General features: G+C 44.9%; 1 protein-coding gene and 1 long non-coding RNA gene across 2 annotated transcripts in view; one reads left to right on the plus strand and one right to left on the minus strand.

The window, feature by feature from the left end:
• LOC310742572 overlaps positions 1 to 19,966 on the plus strand; it is a 60,544-nt gene that overhangs the window by 18,158 nt on the left and 22,420 nt on the right. The gene's annotated exons all lie outside the window — the stretch shown is intronic.
• Positions 6,376 to 9,994, minus strand: CXCL11 (C-X-C motif chemokine ligand 11). Its single transcript, XM_083572086.1, has 4 exons — positions 9,840 to 9,994; positions 8,021 to 8,153; positions 7,708 to 7,780; positions 6,376 to 7,568 (listed from the first exon to the last, which is right to left on the minus strand). Exons 1-4 carry the CDS (start codon positions 9,898 to 9,900, stop codon positions 7,545 to 7,547), a joined length of 291 nt encoding a protein of 96 aa, XP_083428212.1. The 5' UTR covers positions 9,901 to 9,994; the 3' UTR covers positions 6,376 to 7,544.

The following is a 19,966-nucleotide window of genomic DNA, read 5'->3' on the forward strand; positions in this document are numbered from 1 at the left end:
GTGAGAAGAAGAAAAATGTCTCTGTCCATTTTCTCCATGCCATACACCATTGTCATGTCCCTTCTTACTCACCCTGTTTTCTAACCAATGAAAACCCAAATGCTGCAATTTTTCCTCACAGCAGAATTGCTTCATTCCCTTGAGCATTTTTTGGAATAAGACGACCAGAACTGAAGAAGTATGCTTGCAGCATAGCACGCCCTCCAATGTCCCACTAATCAAAATCAGGATGCTATTGTTTTGGTCCCAAGTTCTCGTGGGAACCAGCTTATTCGTGCAAGAGCACGAGACCAAAATAGGAGCCTTTTTGGGGGGGGTGTAGCACTCGGGTGCAAACCCCTTGACTTGATCCAGAGCACTGGACCAAAAACCCAGGACATTCTGGCATCCAGTCAGAAGCCAGGATGGATTCTGTCCCCAGGGCCGTCTTATCCATTAGGCTTAGTGGCGCCCTGCACCAGGGCACCCACACATCAGGGGCACCCAGCAGCGGGAGTCTGGGACCGACGGGGAACAGCTGCGAGGGCATGCTGGGCGGTGAAGAAGCCCACACAGCAAGCCAGTCTCGAGCTGCCCAGTGCAGGGGGAAGGGGGACCCGCCCCTTCTGTCAAGGAAAAAGGTGGAGGGATTCATTCAGATTTCGGGGGGGTGGGGGGGGGAAAGCTGAGGGGAGGCACACTACCATTAGGACTCGGTTCAGAGGTAAGGATGGACTCAAGACCGTGCTCTCCATGCAGTTAGTGGTTAAAAGCAAACACCAACAAAAAGTCCTTTAAAGACGGGGGCGGGTTTTTAGTGAGGCATAAGCTTTCGTGAGCTGCAGACCATTTCGTTCTCTTAAGCATGTGCAGAGTGCCTTGATCTACCCAGTCGCCCATGGTGAGAGTGGCCATCCTCTATTGATTCAGCACCTCCCCGGGGATGCATAATTCCTCCATATTTTAATATCTATGAGCGTTGAGATGAAACCAGTTGTGTGGAAGGAGCTGGCTGCTGAGATTGTGTTGGGCTGACATAAGGCCTTTAAAACACAGGAGGTGGGACATTGTGGCACAAGACAACTCTGGGAAACGGGGGGGGGGGAGGGATACAGTGGTACCTCGGGTTAAGTACTTAATTCGTTCCAGAGGTCCGTTCTTAACCTGAAACTGTTCTTAACCTGAGGTACCACTTTAGCTAATGGGGCCTCCTGCTGCCGCCGCGCCGCTGGAGCACAATTTCTGTTCTCATCCTGAAGCAAAGTTCTTAACCTGAAGCACTATTTCTGGGTTAGCGGAGTCTGTAACCTGAAGCGTATGTAACCCGAGGTACCACTGTATTTGCACCACGGCGCTGGATATGCTTAAGACGTCCCTGTCTGTCCCACTCAAATTGGGACAGTTGAGGGACAGGCCAAAGATTTCCATTAATGGCATTAAGAGATTGACAATTTCCTAATGGTCCTTAGCAAGGAATTTGTTGTTTTCCGCAGCTGCTGCACACACTGAGTCAACAACTAGAGGGCACCACGTTGGAGAACGGTGTTGTAGAGAAATCAACCCCAAAACTGCAATGCGTGTCAACGTCATGGTAAAAGTGATTCTGCCCCAGGCAGAAGTTGAGCTAATTCCATGCTTTTCTGTTCTTCTTCCCCTTTTCAAACTCAGGAAGCGGCCAAAGAAAGATTCTTCGCTTGCACTTTCATGACACTGAAAGTGAAACTTGGCTTTGTAGGAGAAATCAGAGTTTTTGGAGGAAAAGGAAACAAATGCACTGGCAGATGCATAGTGTAAGAGGCCAACCTTTGACTTGCAGTTGGAAGTGACTCAATTACTGGGAAAGGATCCCAGTTCCCAAAACCCATCCGTTGCACTTATGCAATCCAGCTGATCTGCAGTAAAGCAGAATAACGACGAGATAAGAAGACGGCTCCTGCCGTGATGAAACTGTGCAGGTTGCTTCACTCTGCTGTGCGAGGGGACTAGCCCTCATTCACCAGATTGGTTCAACATATGAAAAAAAGACTTCCCAACCTTCACATTGATTGTGGAGCCGGCCCACAGCTGAGGCTGGGTGAAGCAGCTGCCTCTGGCAGCAGAAGCACACAAGGCTGCTCCCAGCTTGCTCCTATGCTTCCCCCACTACTTTCCACTGAGTTTTGGTGAGCCTTCTCTCTCCTTCCTCCACCCTCTTCATTTCTCTACATATTCTGGGAGACCAGGGGAGAGGGGAGCTGGTCGTAGCAGGAGGGGGAAGATTCCCTGGCTTCTTCCACAGCCTGCCCTTCCGGGCCCCCATTCCTCTCCAGCCTCCTCTCCAGCCTCAGAGTCTGAACTGCTCCCTGTCCCAGACTCCTCCTCCTCACTAAACCCTGTTGCCTCTTCAGCTTCCAATACCTCCCAGTCTGGTCGTCCTTTGCCCTCTGACCACTCACTGAGTCATCTTCTGGGGGGGGGTTTCCCCTTGGGGGTTCCCCAGCTGACTCCTCCCTCCACTCCTCTGCAGCCAACCAGTCCATGATATGCTCAAACATCACTCTGATATCCACTCCCTCAGTGGCGTAGCGTGGGTTGTCAGCACCCGGGGCAAGGCAAGTAATTTGCGCCCCCTAACCCATGGATTTGCGCCCCCTAACCCTAAGCCCCAGATGTTGCGCCCGGTGCGGCCGGCCCCCCCTGCACCCCCCACGCTACGCCACTGCACTCCCTTCCCTCAGCTGCTGCGCAAATCACCTGGAGTCTTGCTCACCTCGCCAGGTGGGGAAAGAGCTGGATGATAAAATTGGGTGGGGAAGGGAGGGAGGGAAGATGTAGGAATTTTGAAACACAGAAAGCCGCATTACACCGAGCTGAGCATTGGTCCATTTACCTCAGTATTGTCTACACTGGTGGGCAGCAGCTCTTCATGGTTTCAGGCAACTGACATTACCAGCACTACCTAGTAGAGCATGGGTAGGCAAACTAAGGCCCGGGGGCTGGATCTGGCCCAATCGCCTTCTAAATCCGGCCCATGGACGGTCTGGGAATCAGCGTGTTTTTACATGAGTAGAATGTGTCCTTTTATTTAAAATGCATCTTAGGGTTATTTGTAGGGCATAGCAGGTGGTTCACATTTTTTTTCAAAATATAGTCTAGCCCCCCACAAGGTCTGAGGGGCAGTGGACCAGCCCCCTGCTGAAAAACTTTGCTGACCCCTGGAGCAACTATTTTACTTTTAAAAGACATCTGAAGGCAGCTCTGTTTAGGGAAGTTTTAAATGTTTAATGCTGTATTGTGTTTTTAATATTCATTTGGGAACCACCCAGAGTGGCTGGGGATAATTTATTATTATTATTATTATTATTATTATTATTATTATTATTATTATAGATTCTGGGGGTTGAAAGAGGGACCTTTTGCATGCAAGTCAGATGTTCTCCAACTGAGCTACAGCCCATCCTCTAAGATAGGGAGGCTTTAAGTGTATTTTGCCCACCAACAGGGCATGCGATGTCCAGTTATGTTGCTCCTCTGTCAAGGCCCACATCCTTGGCAAATTCATGGAGGATTCCGATCATAGGTGGGTAAATCTGCGGCATGCCTGACATTGTGGGACTGCATCTCCCACCAGGCACAACCAGCATGGACAAGGGTCGGGGATGATGGGAGTTGTAGTCCAGACTCCAGCAGCACCCAAAGGGCCACAGGTCCCAATGTGGTTCTAGTTCTTTCAATGGCTATTGGCTATAATTTGCAAAGCAGAAGCACCATTTCCAGAGGCAGAATGGCCTTGAATATTGGGACAGAGATAGCTTGTGGGCTTTCTGGGGGCATCTCTCTGGCAAAGCAGGATGCTGCTTTGATCCAAAAGGCCTATTTTTCACATTTGTCACGGAAAAATCTAGGTGTGAGGCTGCTCAGTCACCCAGCTCGTCGGGCAGAGCCCGCGGGTCCCTGGGGAATAAAGGAAGGAGTCCAGCCACCAACCGGAGCAAATAGCTGTAGACCAAAGTTTACTGCACAATAGGTTCAAAGAGCAAATTTGAACCCCGAGGATGGGGTGACAAAGACTTTTAAAACTTTCCCACCCTATCCTAGAATACAGTTTGTACTACATCATTGCTACATCATTGGTACATCACTGACATGTCACAAAAGGGGAGGGGTTAACCTTGGCAAACATGTCCAGACAAAACAAAAAAATTTTTTTCCTTCCAGTAGCACCTTAAAGACCAACTAAGTTAGTTCTTGGTATGAGCTTTCGTGTGCATGCACACTTCTTCAGATACACATCTGTATCTGAAGAAGTGTGCATGCACACGAAAGCTCATACCAAGAACTAACTTAGTTGGTCTTTAAGGTGCTACTGGAAGGAAAAAAATTTTTTTGTTTTGACTATGGCAGACCAACACGGCTACCTATCTGTAACATGTCCAGACAAGTCCTTGGTACAAGATTAGCATAGGCAGACATGGCAGGGCAAGACTCAGGTATAAGATTAGCACAGACAAATATGTCTTAAGTTCCCACCACCCAAAAGTACAATAGAACTTCCTTTGCATGTCTGGAGCCTGAGGCAAGTCAGGTGATGAGATCTGGCTAACAATGAGCCCAGCAATTGTCACCTCTGGACACTTCCTGGAGTCCTTTTTCAAGGGGAAAATAGCTTTGGAATGGAGGAAACTGGCAAAGGAGATGATTTTATACTGTATTATTTTTTAAAGCTAGGTAACTTCCCTGAGCTGTCAAGTTGAAAGGATACATTCAGGCATAATATGTGTAACATTTAACTTTAAAGATGTGCCGCCCCCCCTCCCGTAATTTGCGTAACACATTCCTCTAGGAAGCTCAAACATGGCTGAGAGAGAGAGAAAGAGGCTTAAGTGAGCTTCCTGGTTTGAAGGAATGCATCTGGGTATCTCTACCCTAAGCCCAGTCATAACAACATGATGGCCCTATATAGAGTCATAGAATTGTAGAGTTGGAAGGGACCCTAAGGATCATCTAGTCCAACCCTCCGCAATGAAGGAATATTCAGCTGTCCCATATGGGGATAGAACCTGCAACCTTGTGTTATCAGCACCATGCTCTAACCAACCAAGCTATCCACCTCATATGTATATATATCAGTCAGGTTATATGGTGCTAACCTTCCTGAATACCAGGGCCTACTTTATTGCTTAGTAATTGCAGTTAAAGACACGTGCCTTGCAGTTCAAAGCATATCATCTTAGTAGATGGGCTTTCCAGCCAAGTATGCATGGAACTGGGAATTAGAGGCATGTGGGTTTCTGGGACATAAACTGTATTTTGTCTGAAACACGAAGGAAATGAGTCCTTCCCTATCTCTCCCCCACACAATATCCCCATTCCTGTGTTTGTAGGGAATTTGATGTCACAAATCAACGTCATTTAAAGCACAAAGTATCCTGATAACTGTAGTTTACCTCCACAAAGTTACAGTTCCCAAGACCTTTAGCAAGCCACAACTCCCAGCATTCTTTTGGGGGAATCCATGTGTTTTAAATACAGTGGTACCTCAGGTTAAGTACTTAATTTGTTCTGGAGGTCCGTTCTTAACCTGAAACTGTTCTTAACCTGAAGCACCACTTTAGCTAATGGGGCCTCCTGCTGCTGCCGCGCCGCTGCTGCACGATTTCTGTTCTCACCCTGAAGCAAAGTTCTTAACCCGAGGTACTATTTCTGGGTTAGCGGAGTCTGTAACCTGAAGCGTATGTAACCTGAAGTGTATGTAACCCAAGGTACCACTGTACATGGTGTTGCACCCTTTTTCTACCATCCGGCTGGTAGAAGGAGCAAGTGTGATAGATTCATAAAACAAGCACAAGTTCACAGCCATTTGCACAGAGCATATATTCCCTCCAGTTCCCTCCCCTTTCTCCTCCTCCTCAAGAGTCCTGCCTCATGAGTTCCCCTGAGCATGAACAGAAAGCTCCTGTCTTGGGACTCTTTTGGACTCTTGGCGCCCTTCCCAGGAAAGGGGGTGAGAAGCCAATGGGGGTCGAGGAGCCTTGCGTTCAGCGTGTTCAAGATGTGTTACAACCGAATGAGACAAGAGTCAGTTCCCAGGCCTGAGTATTCTTGGCAATGACAGAGCCTATTCATTGGCCTTTTTGAAGCTCTCTCATACTGATAAAAAAATAACATTTTGCCTATGCATTTTGTGAGGAAAACTTTAGCTGTGGATTTTTAGAAGAGAGAAAAGGAATTTTGGACAGTTTTGAGGCCTAGTTGGGGGGGGGTGACTTCGGGCCTAGGTTGGGGTCACCTGTCCTCACCTCCTTCAGTGTGAATGTTACTTGTGTTGCCGAAGTTTGATTTGGGAGCTGAATGGCAGCTCCTGTAGGTTTACTTTCGAGGAGAGAGAGAACAAATGGACAAACACACACTGGCTGATTTGTTACAAAACAAAAATATTTTTATTTACAAATGTACAGGTGCTAAGCCTGCATTCAAGACCCGGCAAGGAGCAGAATACAACAACACGATAGCAAGAAAACATTATTCTTTTAAGTTTAACAACGAAACAATGAGTACCAAATGTCTTCCACTCACATAGATTTTTTTAGCTATTGAGGGCTTTACAACATGAAATTATTTGTCCTCTAGCTTTCTCAGTTTTTTTGTTTCTTCCCGTGGTAACACATAATTATTGACCTGAAAGTTGAGGGAAAGAAACTAAATGGGAAAAGCTCCTTTTCAAATTCTGGCAGCTTTATACGAGACCGAAACCTGCCAATTAAACACTTAGGTCAGGGAGTTTTCAAACTGTGTGGTCCACAGAACGTCAGTCTTTTAGAAGGCTGTCAGGAGGTCTTCCTGAAGGAGAAATGGTTGATGTCTTTGTCCAAAAGAAGCTTGAACCTCATGACTTCTCTACCTCAGTAACCAGATGCCCAATTACTGTATTTTTCGCTCTATAACACACACCCGACCATAACAAGCACAGAGATTTTAGAGGAGGAAAACAAGAAAAAAAATATTCTAAACAAAACAGCGGATGTATGATTTTTGTGGTTCATGCTGCGGCCCCAGGCAACAGTGGGTGTGTGATTTTTTTGGTGCAAGCTGTAGCCATGGACATGCTATGTGATCTGATGGTGAATTTGGGGTGACCCAGTGCAAAAATCCTGAGGATCCATGTAGATCCGTGCTTTGTAACCACGTTTTAAGTGGGGAGGAAAGGAAAAGCACTCAAGGGACAAGGAACACTCGTGGGGTGGGTGGAGAAGGATGCTGTTAATAATGCAGAAGAGGGGTATAAGAGGAGAAGGCTCCTGTCCTCTCCCGCCTTGCTCCTTTAAAGCAAGCAGGCTCTCTGTCCCTCTCTCCTCCCCACTCAGCGGCTCTTCTCCCCCTTTGCTGTTTCAAAGCAAGCCGTGGAGGAGGGAAGGAAGGGGAACCATGGATCCTCTGCTCACGACTGCAGCAGATCCTCCCGCCATCCACTCCATAACACGCACTGACATTTCCCCTTACTTTCTAGGAGGAAAAAAGTGAGTGTTATGGTGCAAAAAATACGGTATATTTTCTCTGCCTTCTCCTCTCTCAGTCTTTAACAATCTTCATTTCCTCTTCTTCATAATTGCCTGTAAGGGAAGCAAAGAAAAATACCTGGTGAGTACAAGACGCTTATCTGTGGCCAGAGTGGATGAGGTATCAGGAGCCCACCAACACAACCACCCCGTTATCTTGTCTCATCCCAACCCACTCAACCAACTCACTTACTTCCTTTATACGACGGCCTTGCTCCAAATTAATGTTCAGGCATCTCTTGCGCTCGTTTCTCTTGAAAGTGACTCTGCAAAGAAGCAATTGAGGGCAAATTAGAAACAGGACTACTAATATTATTATCCTTCCGTGGCAATTGGACTTCTCCAAAATAAAGGCATTTGCCCTGCCCTTCTAGAGCAACACAACTTCCTTAGGGTTTTATATAGTTACTTGTATTGCATTGAGTAGCAAAATAGCATTGACCCCAAGTAGGAAACTTAACACAAATGTTAAGGCTTCTGGAGTAGAACCAGCATCCACTACTTACACCAGTTCCTCCTGATCACAGCCGCTGCTGGGCCGGTGAAATTCAACTTCAGCAACTCGTTGAATAGGGACAGAGCTCAGCATCATTCCTTTTGTTCGACAGAGGCAACGCCCTCTGCTGGTAGTTGGCATTCCTGCAACAGAAGAATGTCACCCTTGAGTTACACGTTCGGGTACGCTCAGTCGTAATATAACTTTACAGGGTTGCAGGTGTGATGTGAGAGGGGAGGCTTTCCTTCGAAACCTCTTCAGCGGGGTGTTTCAGACAGAGCAATGAATGGGAAAGTGGTAAGCCACAATCTTTTTAACGCTTGGAGATTTTGTTTGGGAGGAGGGGGGAGATGACATTGCTCCCCCCAAAAAAAACCCCTTTGTTTTCTATTGATTTAATTATATTTACAGTGGGACCTCGGGTTAAGTACTTAATTCGTTCTGGAGGTCCGTTCTTAACCTGAAACTGTTCTTAACCTGAAGCACCACTTTAGCTAATGGGGCCTCCCGCTGCCGCCACGCCGCCGCAGCACGATTTCTGTTCTCATCCTGAAGCAAAGTTCTTAACCTGAGGTACTATTTCTGGGTTAGCGGAGTCTGTAACCTGAAGCGTCTGTAACCTGAAGCCTGAGGTACCACTGTATATCACACCTTTCTTCCTTGGCACTCAACGCAGCATATATTGTTCTCCTTGCCCCCATTTTACTCTCACATGAACCCTGCCGAACAATTTTTAAAAGATAATGACACGCTGGAATGTGTGCAGAGGTGGGCCACCAGGACGATCAAGGGTTTGGAAACCAAACCTTACGAGGAACGATTGAGGGATTTGGGTATGTTTATCCTGGAAAAAAGGAGACTAAGTGGAGATATCTCAAGGGCTGTCACATGGAAGCCTGTTTTCTGCTGCTCTGGAGGGCAGGACTCGAACCAATGGCTTCAAATTACCAGAAAGAGGGTTCCGACTAAACATGAGGAATAACTTTTTGATGGTAAGAGCTGTTCTGCTTTGGAATGGACTCCCTCAGAAGGTGGTGGACTCTCCTTCCTTGGAGGTTTTTAAGCAAAGGTTGGGTGTCCATCTGTAATTGATTCCTGCACTGCACGGGGTTGGACTAGATGACCCTCAGGGTCCCTTCCATCTCTACAATTCTTTGATTCCACAGGTTAATTTGGTTGAGGGACAGACTGTCCCAAGGCTCCCCAATGCAGTGGGACCTTTCCCAGTTTGACAACACTATTGTGGTGATAGTCATTATTACATTGTACAGTGGTACCTCAGGTTAAGTACTTAATTCGTTCCGGAGGTCCGTTCTTAACCTGAAACTGTTCTTAACCTGAAGCACCACTTTAGCTAATGGAGCCTCCTGCTGCTGCCGCGCCGCCGGAGCACAATTTCTGTTCTCATCCTGAAGAAAAGTTCTTAACCTGAAGCACTATTTCGGGGTTAGTGGAGTCTGTAACCTGAAGCATATGTAACCTGAAGCATATGTAACCTGAGGTACCACTGTACTATCCAATTTCCCTGCTTGACAGCATTGTATGATATTTACCTACTCCAAACTGACCCACTGTAATCGATAAACTCGACTAAGTCAGGTCCATTAATTGCAACGGTAAAAAAAATAGTTGAATACCACCCATTATCATTACTTTGTTGCTCTATTGTTCTATGAGCTTTCCTCGTTAGTCAACGTTATTACCACATTATGATTGCATTGCAAAATGTGGAAGCAGAGAAGATGCAATTAATGCAATGTTATATGGAAGAAAAGGAGGCGAAGTTAATGTAATATCATACGGAAGAAAAGAAGGTAAAAGAATATTACCTTGTATGAGAGCTGTGCAAAGGACAAGCATCAGGATTACGAAGCTGGACTTCTGGATCATCTTTGCTGCTCTTGCTCCTGCTGCGGCTGCTTTGAGAGGAGGAAATGTGCTGTGTGGTGGAGTCAGAGAGCTTTGGGGCCAGTATTTATTGGCTAGCTTCACCCACTTCTGACATCCCCTGGGGAAATTCCTGCTCCTTTCACTTTCCTTTCCCACGCCACTATAATTTCAAATAAATCATTTCCCATCTCCTAACGGCCAGAAAGGTGCCAGTATAATGGAATGGTGTGTGTGTGTGTGTGTGTGTGTGTGTTTTTAACCATTCCAGACAAATTTTCCTTCAAAGCCATCACTTTTCTCTTAGCTCCATACTTCTTCCCACGTTTACTTTTTGCTCTTCATTTTCTTAATAGTAATTTACTTGCTGAAGTAAATCAAGCACTTAGCTCTATACCTTTCCTGCTTTTTATCCTCTAAATACTAATGTACTTGTTGATTTACCTTTTTTGTGTTGCTTCTCCTTCATTCATCCATTTTCTCTTGCTGATTCTTGTTCATCTTTCACTACTGCCTTTCTAATACTTGGTTAGAATTTTAACTGTAAAGTGGGCTGAGAATTTTTTTTTGAAGGGTGTTCTATAAATATTCTGGCCAGAGAAGCAATATTAATTTAGCTACTTCATAGAGTTTCCCCCCAGCAAGTTTTCATTATTATAATTCTATAGCAAGTATGTAAAAAAATATAAATGAAGACAGGAATCTGTAAAGTAACTGCAAAGAGGGAGAATAATCACATCAAATAAAAACTCATTATTACAACTAGTCTTCATGTCATCAATAAAAGGTCTTGAGTGCTGTTTACCATCTGATAAATAAACAGTGTTTCAACATTTCAGCTACTTTCTGTTTATTCATGTAAAAAGAAAGGAGTTTACTGTATTGCCTTTGCAACCAGGAGGTAGAAATGCACTTTAAATGAAGACAGTCTAAGCCAGGCGTCAGCAAACTTTTTCAGCAGGTGGCCGGTCCATTGTTCCTCAGACCTTGTGGGGAGCCAGACTATATTTTTTGGGGTGGGAAATAAACAAATTCCTATGCCCCACAAATAGCCCAGAGATGCATTTTAAATAAAAGCACACATTAAAAACACCAGGCAGGCCCCACAAATAACCCAGAGATGCATTTTAAATAAAAGGACACATTCTACTCATGTAAAAACACGCTGATTCCCAGACCGTCGGCGGGCTGGATTTAGAAGGCGATTGGGCCAGATCCAGCCCCCGGGTCTTAGTTTGCCTACCCATGGTCTAAGCACATAGACCCCCACACATCGAATGTGGTACCGTGGAAAACAGAGGGCCACTGTTTGCATGTACAGAAGCCTATACACAATTTAGGTGTGGATGCAAAGGTGTGTCTCTATGCAAACATGAACTCTGAATGTGCAGAGGTTGGGTAGGAACAGCACATGCAGCCCTTATCAGCCCCTCTCAATATATTTATTGTTATCAAGCAATTGCCTGAAGACAGTATTTTTTTTCTCTTTTACAATAATTGCGCTTCTTAATCTGAAAGGAAACGGGACAGTTATATAGGGGAATTCCTGGCTGAACGTGTCCTTAAACTCTGGTTAATGTCTCTAGCTTGCCTGGAGGGAGAACACAGAAGGGTGTGTGAAACAAGGGGATTTTCCCCTTTGGTGCCCTGCCAAGTCTTGCCTGTTGCCCTGCTAGGGATGGATAAATCTGTCAGTTTCAATTTCAGTTTCGATTTCCCATTTTTCCAATCTTGAGTCCAGTTTTACACATTTCCACATCAAGTCTGCAATCTTGGAGGGGGGTTTTTTGGTGAGGGGAGCAGTAAAAAAAAAAGTCGCTACGAAAATTTGTTAGCATTTTGGTTCAAATTTTGCTTACTGTGCACATTTTGAGTTACTTTTGCCTGATATATGTGGGAGTCATGCAGAGCCATACCAGAGGCTTCTAATATTGCAGGGGCCCCCTGACCTCGTGACCAGCACTCCAAGCTTTACAATGTATTGGAATGTATTGACTTTAAATGGAGTTGTGTTTCCTCTGGGCAGTGATGACCCTATATGGCGATCGGTGGGTAAAAGCCAGAACCGGATGTAGGTAACGTGAGACATTGGCAAACGGCCATGCGGCTGGAGAGAACAAAGGGGGAATAAATCGGAGGAGGGCAGGGAAGGGAGCTGCTCTTATCCATCATGAAAATATTGCTGGCTCTCTGTGTCTTTATTTTATGCTAAACAGCGCCACTTGTGATGGCTGGCTCCGACAGATATACACATTTTTGGCAAAGTAAATTTCATGTCATGTCCTGCATTTTACGTTATTTTCACGGTTATGTGCATTTTAAATGCAGGTTTTACCCTAATACAGGCGTCTCCTCACACAACTGGGTTATGTTCCCAGGTACCCTGCGAATGCGTGAAATTGTGAATAGTGGGGAACACTGTCTAAGAAGCTTGTAGACACCCTCTAAACTTCTGAAAAACCTTGAAAACCTTAATAATAATAATAATAATAATAATAATAATAATAATAATAAGCTGCCCTTTGTTGTTGTTGTTGTTTAGTCATTTAGTCGTGACCAATGGACCAGAGCACGCCAGGCACTCCTGTCTTCCACTGCCTCCCGCACTTTGGTCAAACTCATGTTAGTACCTTTGATAACACTGCCCAACCATCTCGGCCTCTGTCGTCCCCTTCTCCTTGTGCCCTCCATCTTTCCCAACATCAGGGTCTTTTCCAGGGAGTCTTCTCTTCTCATGAGGTGGCCAAAGTCTTGGAGCCTCAGCTTCAGGATCTGTCCTTCCAGTGAGCACTCAGGGCTGATTTCCTTCAGAATGGAGAGGTTTGATCTTCTTGCAATCCATGGGACTCTCAAGAGTCTCCTCTAGTACCATAATTCAAAAGCATCAATTCTTTGGCGATCAGCCTTCTTCATGGTCCAGCTCTCACTTCCATTCATCACTACTGGGAAAACCATAGCTTTAAGTATATGGACCTTTGTTGGCAAGGTGATGTCTCTGCTTTTTAAGATGCTGTCTAGGTTTGTCATTGATTCCCTTACCAGACGGAAATGAATGGTGGCAATAGTGGCTTTTGGTATTGGTGACTTAGGGGCTGTCACTGTCTCTTAGCCTAGTCTACCTCACAGGGTCGTTGTGGGGATTAAATGAGGAGGGGGAGAACCATGTATGCCACCTTGAGGTCCTTGAATAAAAAAGATTGAATATAAATGCCATAAATAAATACTCAGGCCTACTAATGTGACGAACTTGGGTTCATCAATTTCAGTGGCGCCAGATCTGATGGCAGTTGGAAGCAACGAATTATACTCCCCCCCCCCCAAAAAAAACCCCAATCCATCTCCCTGAGAGCCTGGAGAACAAAGCAGACAGCCAGGACCAGAAGGCATCAGCAATGTCTAGGCAACACGATGACCATATACATACGTCATAGACAATCTTTATAGAATTCCTTCAGACCATAACAAGTACAAAATGAAATCTTTAGTCTCAAAGTCTCTGAAAATCTTTAAATGAAGTGAGGTACCAAACTTTGTACGATGAAAGACAGTGATTCAGGATATTGACTACTGTTTTGTAGAATTCTTCGTCAGCGTGGTGGGAGGATATGGAATTGCTTCATAAACCCATCTTATTTCAAATGAATGTATGTAAATGAAAATATCAAATGCTGTGGAACAGAGCTCATATAAAACATTCATTCGAAATAAGATGGGTTTATGAAGTAGTCAATATCCAGAATCACTGTTCAGTGTTGGACATCATATTTACTGAATACACAAAGCTTCACAGCTGGTCTTTCATCGTACGAAGTTTGGTACCTCGCTTCATTTAAAGATTTTCAGAGACTTTGATACTAAAGATTTCATTTTGTACTTGTTATGGTCTGAAGGAATTCTATAAAGATTGTCTATGACGTATGTATATGGTCATCGTGTTGCCTAGACATTGCTGACGTTCTCTTTGCAACACAGGGGTTGGTTGGTTGGTTTCGTTACTTATTGCAGGACCAGAAGACAGGCAGGTGGACTTGGAGGAATCAAGATGTGGTGGGGCAGTTCCCCACTTTCCCTGACAGATTAGATTCCACCAGCCCGTTTGCAAAGTCAACCCTATATGGGTATACAGAAATCGTTATTAGATATTAATCAGATTAGTTATCAGATAGTTAAAATTTTGACCTTTTCCTGCTAGGCAAAGATCATAAGATGACCCGGATGGTCGCCAGATTCTGTGTACAGATTTGTAGGCACAGACCATCCTCCAACCCAAACTAGTTCGTTAAGGAAATCCCCAAACTCGGTTCCATGGGTGACTCTGGATCATCTCTCTGTGGTAGCTTATCTTAAAGTTTTAAGTGTCTATACGCTTATCACACTTATAAATTTTAAATTTATTGTTGTACATGGTTTTAAATGTTTGTTTTCCTTCTGGGATTGTACCCCCATGTGTGTTTTATAAGCTGGTCTCCGACTGTAATAAATTATCTATCATCTATCTATCATCTATCATCTATCTATCTATCTATCTATCTATCATCTATCTATCTATCTATCATCTATCTATATCTATCTATCTATCTATCTATCATCTATCTATCTATCTATCATCTATCATCTATCTATCTATCTATCTATCTATCCTCTCTCTATCTATCTATCTATCTATCATCTATCTATCTATCTATCTGTCTATCTATCTATCATCAGATAGTTATTAGTATTAGCTTAGTCTTGTACGCAGCCCGTAACTTCTGTTCTTCTTTGCAATCTGGGTAATCCGGATTTGCCAGATTACGTCATTGCTTCCATGCAACAACTGTTTTTGGAACAAGGAAGTCCGAGTCCTTGCGAAAGCAGGTTGTCATTGCAGCAGAGGCAGAAGCTGGATTTTAAAAAGCTGGGGGTAGGAAGGAGGCGTAGGAATTTCGGGGTCCGCCTACACACAAAACGCAAGGGCTGATTCCTCTTTCCAGCGACCTCATTTTCAAATTTGGCCAGAAAAGGCATTAATAAGAACAAAACGCACCCACAGGAATTGCATCTTCCTGTTCTTAGATTTGCAGTCTGTGTCTTACGCAGCTACTTGCACGTATGTTTCAGCACCCAGGAAAAGATAACAGGTGCAGATTTTGAATGTAGGGCTTTTTCTCTTCGAACAGGGAAGGAATTGCCCCCCCCCAAACAAATCCTGGGATAGGATTGCAGCCTTAGAGTCAATTTACACATGAGCTGAGTCTTGAATCCCCCCCCCCCAAGGTAGGGATTTTAATGCCCAAGTGCATACCTTCCAACATTTCTCTGATGAAAATGGGGACGACCCATTCCATAATGATAATTTTAATATTTATACCCAACACATCTTACTGGGTCTCCCCAGCCACTCTGGGCAGCTTCCAACATATATAAAAGCATAATTAAACATTAAACATTAAAACAACTTCCCTATACAGTGGGTTACAGATGCTTCAGGTTACATACACTTCAGGTTACAGACTCCGCTAACCCAGAAATAGTACCTCGGGTTAAGAACTTTGCTTCAGGATGAGAACAGAAATTGTGCGGCAGCGGCAGCACAGCAGCAGTGGGAGGCCCCATTAGCTAAAGTGGTGCTTCAGGTTAAGAACAGTTTCAGGTTAAGAACGCACCTCTGGAACGTATTAAGTACTTAACCCGAGGTACCACTGCACAACATTTGATTCAGAATATTTCTGTGTGTGTTTTCCTCCTTTAAACACTAGGTGTGTCTTACGGTCAGGTGCGTCTTACGGGGCAAAAAATACGGTACTTTTGCCTGATATACACATTTTTGGCAAAGTAAATTTCATGTCATGTACTGCATTTTAAAATAACTTCCCTACACAGGATTGCCTACAGATGGCTTGGGGGTCGGATAACTCCATACCCTCCAACATTCCTCCAATGAAAATAGGGACATCCTAAGGAAAAGTGGGACATTCCAGGATCAGATCAGAAACCGGGACGGCTTCTCTAAATCAGGGACGTCCCTGGAAAATAGGGACACTTGGAGCATCTGCAAGTGTTTGTGGGAAGCTACAGTCTTGGATAAAATGGCTGTCTCTTCTGGCCTGTACAGTGGTACTTTGGTTCTTGAACTCGTTCCAGGAGTCCATTCGACTCCTGAAATGGTTCAAAAACCAAGTCACAACTTCTGATTGGCTGCAGGAGTTTCCTGAACTCAAGCAGAAGCTGCATTGGACATTTGGCTTCCAGAAAATGTTCACAAACCAGAACACTTATTTCCGAGTTTGTGGCGTTTGGGAGCCGATTTGTTCGACAACTAAGCCGTTTGAGAACTAAGGTACCACTGTACTCTTAAACCCTTCAGGGTAAGCTTCCTGCTACGCCACAGAGAAAGGGTCTGCTCAGGGCTGGCACCACATCTATGGGCTCCTCCTTCCACTGAGCTTTGCCTGGTGAAGTTTCTGTGTCAGGAAAACACTAACCCCCACCTCCCCCAGGTCCTCTATACATTGCTTTTACACTTCTTGGTGCTAAATCTTAATTTTGTACTAACTGCTATTATACAACACTTTTATATGCTGCAGTGTTTAAATGCTTTTATTTCCATTCTGTATGGTCATTCGCCTCATTGGCTGACACAGACCAAACATTAACAGAAACTGATGCTAAATTTTTCTTTTCTGCTGCAAGGACCTGTAAAGCAATTTTGCAAATTTTTATTGTATCTTGGCTTGTTCCTGTCCTTAGTTTATGTCAGCAGCACATGTTGTCTTTAGATGTGGGCACCATGTTTCACCTCAGGCTGTAGGTGTGCGTACCCTCCAACATTTCTCCGGTGAAAATAGGGACATCCTATTCCATAATTAGAATAATTTTATCATTTATACCCCGCCCATCTGACTGATTTGCCCCAACCAGTCTTGACAGCATATATAACACATATAAAAACATTAAACATGTTTTTAAAGCTTCTCTATACAGGGTTGCCTTCAGATGTCTTCTAAAGGTTGTGTAATCACTTATCTTCTTGGCACTGGGGTCGCATAACTCCAATTCCTACCAACATTTCTCTGATGAAAATAGGAACGTACTAAGGAAAAGCAGGGATGCGGGTGGCACTGTGGGTTAAACCACAGAGCCTAGGACTTGCCAATCAGAAGGTCGGCGGTTCGAATCTCTGTGACGGGGTGAGCTCCCGTTGCTTGGTCCCTGCTCCTGCCAACCTAGCAGTTCGAAAGCATGTCAAAGTGCAAGTAGATAAATAGGTACCACTCCAGCGGGAAGGTAAATGGAGTTTCCGTGCGCTGCTCTGGTTCGCCAGAAGTGGCTTAGTCATGCTGGCCACATGACCCGGAAGCTGTACGCCGGCTTCCTCGGCCAATAAAGCGAGATCAGCGCCACAACCCCAGAGTCGGCCATGACTGGACCTAATGGTCAGGGGTCCCTTTACCTTTAAGGAAAAGCAGGACATTCTGGGATCAATTCAGAAACCGGGACGGTTCTGTAAATCCTGGACTGTACCTGGAAAATAGGGACACTTGGAGGGTCTGTGCGTGTGTTAGAGATTCAAGGTTTCAGTGTTTTACTTACTTGTGTCAGGTCTGCGCCCGTGTAATAAAAACGTCTATTTTTTAATTTGCTTTATTGAATTTTTAAATGTTCCCTTTTGCGAGCTGTACCGGAAACCTGACGGTGGGTGGGAAGTGAATAAACAGAGAGAAAAACAAGCTGACATTTGGATGGGCAGGAAGAGATTCTTCTCTCTCTCTTTGGTGCACATAGCTCCTTAGCCAAAATAGCCCCTCTCACAAGACATTTTATTTTCCTGAGGGAAAAAATTATGTGCGTGGAGCATCCAGGTCCAGTTTAGAACTTCCTGCAGCTGCTTTGGGTAAGTTCCACTGCTGGCTCACTGACCCCCTCATATAATGGGGAAAAACAGAGACATTATGTAACGGAGCAGCAGAAATCCCTCTCAGGACCGACTGATACATCTCTGTTGTTTTTCCTCCAGAGTTTGCAAACACTTCCACTTCCTTATCTGGCTATTTCCTTGAACTGGTGTTGCATATCAAAGTGCATTTGTGTGGTAGGCAGTGACCCTTGTGGTTAGCTGTGAATTTCAGTATCAGCTGGCCTCTGGGACTGCTGGCGTGGGGGACGGGACTTTCCCAACAGCCTGTGTGTTCTGCTAAACAGTGGTGTTATTAGAAGCCAGGGCTGTGGGGCCTTTCCAGATGATGCCATTCAAAAACCAATTTTTCATCACGTTAATTCGTTACCACTTTCAGTAGCCTCTGCAGTTGGCTGTCCCCATCTCAAATTATAGGTTATTTTCATTTATGAATCTTTTCCCACGAGGCCCCCCAAAGTGGTTTACAATAGAATAAAAACCATATACAGTGAGCGGTCGGGTTGTGAATGGGATCTGTGCGGGAGGCACGTTCGCAATCCGCAGCGTTCGCAACCCGCAACCTGCGCGTCTGCGCACACGCAGGTCACGATTTGGCGCTTCTGTGCATGTGCAAGCGCCGAAACCCGGAAGTAACCCATTCCGGTACGTCCGGGTTTGGCACAGTGCGCAACCCGAAACTGCGCAACCCGAAGCGTCTATAACCCGAGGTATGACTGTATAAAGCAGTTACGTATACAGTGGTACCTCAGGTTACATACGCTTCAGGTTATATACGCTTCAGGTTACAGACTCTGCTAACCCAGAAATAGTGCTTCAGGTTAAGAACTTTGCTTCAGGATGAGAACACAAATCGTGCTCTGGCGGCACGGCAGCAGCGGGAGGCCCCATTAGCTAAAGTGGTGCTTCAGGTTAAGAACAGTTTCAGGTTAAGAACGGACCTCCGGGACGAATTAAGTACTTAACCACTGTATAAAAACAGTTAACTGCATGCATGAAAGCAATTTAAAAAAACTCTCAAATATTACCTGTATTTATCTGTCTATGTTTAAACCAACCATGGCTTAGACATAAAAGCCAACGGCTTAGACATTCAAAACCAAGACAGATGGCTGCTGGGATAAGGATCTCCGTTCAGAAAGCTTGTTGAAAGGGTAATATCTTTAGCAAGTGCTGGAAAGGCAATAGGGAAGGTGCCCCTCTGATATATGGTGGGATGGAATTCCACAGGAAAGGTACCAGCACGTTAAAGGCCCAATTCTGCTATTGTGTGGAACCGACCTCTGTTGCAGATATTAAATATTGAGCAGTTTGAAGCAACCGGGAGCATAAGAACTGGTCAGAGATGAATGGATGGAGGCAAGATCCATAGAAAGCAAGGCAGATCTTTATTTTTCAACAGAGTTCCCTCCCCTCCTTGCAAGGAGGTAGGAGAGACCCAGAACAATGGTGCGTAAGCCCCTATAAATACTTTTGAAATTGCCCACCTTGTACCCCAAGACCCCCCCCCCCGAAACATCATACATACATCACAGAAGGAGGCAGTCTTCAGCAGAAATTTGGGAGTGTTGCTTCTTTCCTGTCTGCCAGGATACCTGATCATGCCTTACTTGATTGCATTTTCTGGGTAGCCTGGCCATGAGATGGTAAATACTTAGTTCCTGGATCTCTTACACCTATTGATAGTTTGCTCAGCTTAACAGATACTTTCCAGACTGTATTTGCAGGGAGATGTAGGCCCCTACAGTCCAAAGACAACTGAAAAGCTTTTCTCATTTCCTTCTCCTTGCAGAGAAATATTTGAGGTCAATTTGGGAGAGTCAAAATGACTTCAGGATTGCTCTCCTGTACTATTTCAGACACGTGGTTTATATACTCGTGTATGTGTTTGCCTTCTACATTTATGGACATTTATTCTATACAGTGGTACCTCAGGTTAAGAACTTAATTCGTTCTGGAGGTCCATTCTTAACCTGAAACTGTACTTAACCTGAAGCACCACTTTAGCTAATGGGGCCTCCCGCTGCCGCCGTGCCACCAGAGCCCGATTTCTGTTCTCATCCTGAAGCAAAGTTCTTAACCCGAGGTACTATTTCTGGGTTAGCAGAGTCTGTAACCTGAAGCGTCTGTAACCCGAGGTACCACTGTATTTGGGACCTAAGAATTATTGTAACA

This window comes from Podarcis filfolensis, assembly GCF_964270895.1.
Source record: "Podarcis filfolensis genome assembly, chromosome: 9".
In the NCBI taxonomy this organism is placed as follows: domain Eukaryota; kingdom Metazoa; phylum Chordata; class Lepidosauria; order Squamata; family Lacertidae; genus Podarcis; species Podarcis filfolensis.

Coding starts and splice junctions, on each gene's coding strand:
- CXCL11 (XM_083572086.1), bottom strand. CDS start 9,900: ATGATCCAGAAGTCCAGCTTCGTAATCCTGATGCTTGTCCTTTGCACA. Junction 8,154..9,839: donor TTGCACAGCTCTCATACAAG/GTAATATTCTTT, acceptor CTTCTGTTGCAG/GAATGCCAACTACCAGCAGA. Junction 7,569..7,707: donor AAGGCCGTCGTATAAAGGAA/GTAAGTGAGTTG, acceptor CTTCCCTTACAG/GCAATTATGAAGAAGAGGAA.